At 35.2% G+C, this 2,164-nt stretch overlaps 1 protein-coding gene across 1 annotated transcript; it reads right to left on the reverse strand.

Annotated features, from left to right (window-relative positions):
• Window positions 1–246: 246 nt before the first annotated feature.
• LOC21410725 (respiratory burst oxidase homolog protein B) lies at window positions 247–2,121 on the reverse strand (the record flags this gene model as incomplete). Its single annotated transcript, XM_024164152.1, has 4 exons — window positions 247–613; window positions 1,178–1,695; window positions 1,803–1,876; window positions 2,019–2,121. Coding segments are annotated over 4 exons (805 nt in total), but the record flags the coding sequence as incomplete, so codon positions are not given.
• Between the last annotated feature and the right edge of the window lie 43 nt (window positions 2,122–2,164).

The raw sequence follows: 2,164 nt of genomic DNA on the forward strand, positions 1-2,164 counted from the left end.
CGGTTTCGGCATCCTTTTACATGTTTTATTCAACTCTTTTATTTTCACTGGAGGAAAAAGAAAGATCCTTTCCAGCTTCATGAAGGCTCTCTCTCACTAGCGGCTTTGCCATTATCGTCAAATAAATCACTTGGATATGTGTGTGTTTTTTTTTTCTTTGGAGAAATTTCATTCCCAAATGAAAACTTTTTTGTGTCGCCGTTTTTTTTTTTTTTTTTTTTGCTATGAAAACATTTTTATTGCCATTTTTTAAGGAAATTTTTATGGCCAATTTTGAATGATGCCTTTCATTTCCCTTTTACATATTCTATCTATCAGCTAACCAATAAATGATCCATTAAATTGGAATCATCTTGACGCTTTGTCTAAAGTCTATCTTTGCACTCTACTATTAGAGAATAATAATTCTAAGAATATTACCTACACATTTCATCTATACCTTCAAATCACATAAAGCCATATGTATAATGCAATTGATTTTACAGAAAAACAGGAGCTTAAGCTTAGAAGTTCTCTTTATGGAAATCAAACTTGGTGCTTGTTTTCCGGGAAAAGTCTTGAGACAGCCTTTTTAACTCCCCAACTAATCCATGCGCACCACAATAAAACACTCCTGCGCAATAAAATAAAAATTCAAATTCAACCTCATTTCAGAACAACACAAAAGAAAAATTAGAAGAAAAGAGAGTTCTAACGACCTTGCACGTATTATATGTTCATGTTTTGTTGTTCATTTTATTTGAGCTCTCACATGAGATTGAAAATTACATAAGGGAATTGGCTAGCCATAGATATTATTTATCGGCACTTTTACTTAAGCAATCACAAATTTACACGTTAATATTATTGGGATTTACGTGCGTGTTAATTTGTAACTAGTTAAAAAAAAATTTAAGAGACGTTTAATTCATGGATTAAAATCATGTGATTAGAATTATTTTTTATTTACGTGTATTTTTTATGAGAAAAAATACTGTAGAGAACTATGAACCATGATTCAAATCATGGTTTGAATCTTTTAACCAAACATTCCTTTAATGATCATCTCCGCCGGTGACAAATATCCTTTTCTTTCTTTCTTTTTGTTTTTTTTTTTTTTTTTTTTCTAACCTTAAATATTTTCTTTTTCAAATGCATCTTAATGAAAGGCTAAATCGCTTGGGAAACAAATACTTACCGACTCGTTTATCAGTGTGCTTGACTGCTACGTGCTTAAAAACATTGCGCCAATTTGGTCTGGCAAAATGTGTTTTGACTCTTGTCCCTGAGACTATATCAACCCCATTCTTAGCATGATTAAGGGATTGAAGCATAGTGATCAAAGCCGAACGAGCATCTCCTTCTTCATAAACGCTTGTGCAGTAATTGTGGAGCTCAATCACACTATCTCGATCATTCTCCGCCACCTCGTTCATAACACCCCTAAACCACTGGAACGAGCCTTGCTCGCGAGTGACCCAATAGAAGTAAGCTCGTTTGGTGGCGAAAGGCTTTCTCTTGTAGCTGTTCTTAGGGCCACTATCTTCCATCTCATCCCCCATTTCCTTGTGTTGCTTGATGTTGTTGAGCACATCTTTTAGAATGCTAATCAGAGGGGTGGCGCCGATTCCGAGGCCTACTAGGAGGATAACCTCGTATTGTTTGTAGTCTTGTGCTGGTGCACCGTATGGTCCATCGATTAAGAGTCTTGGCATTCTGATAATTAGGAAGAATTTGGCAGTTAGCAGTTTTCATTAAAGTTACTTGAAATATGGGAATTGAAATGGTTTTTGAATAAATGGAAAGGAAGTTGTAGTACTTACCTAGGTCTGTCATTGGCCGGTCCAATATCAGCTCTTAAAAGGCCGCTTTGATTAGAGGACGGAGGCTGACATACCTACAATTATCAGATGCCAAAACTGAAAACTCAATATTTGTCACTGAATAAAGGAAAATTTAATTGAACTTCATAGGTAGATAGAACTAGAACCAAGAAATCGAACAATATCTTCAAGAGAGAGAGAGAATGAAGAATATACCTTGGAGAAAATGGATTTGAGCTGTGAAGTCCAATCACCCAATGTGCGAATATGGACGCTCAAGTAATCGTCTCCAGGAGCCGAAGTAATTGAAAAAGGATGCCTGATGTAAAAAAACTCATCAATATATAACACTTTTTTTTTTT

The sequence above is a fragment of the Morus notabilis genome, unplaced genomic scaffold (assembly GCF_000414095.1).
Source record: "Morus notabilis unplaced genomic scaffold, ASM41409v2 Scaffold9267, whole genome shotgun sequence".
NCBI classification, from domain to species: Eukaryota; Viridiplantae; Streptophyta; class Magnoliopsida; order Rosales; family Moraceae; genus Morus; species Morus notabilis.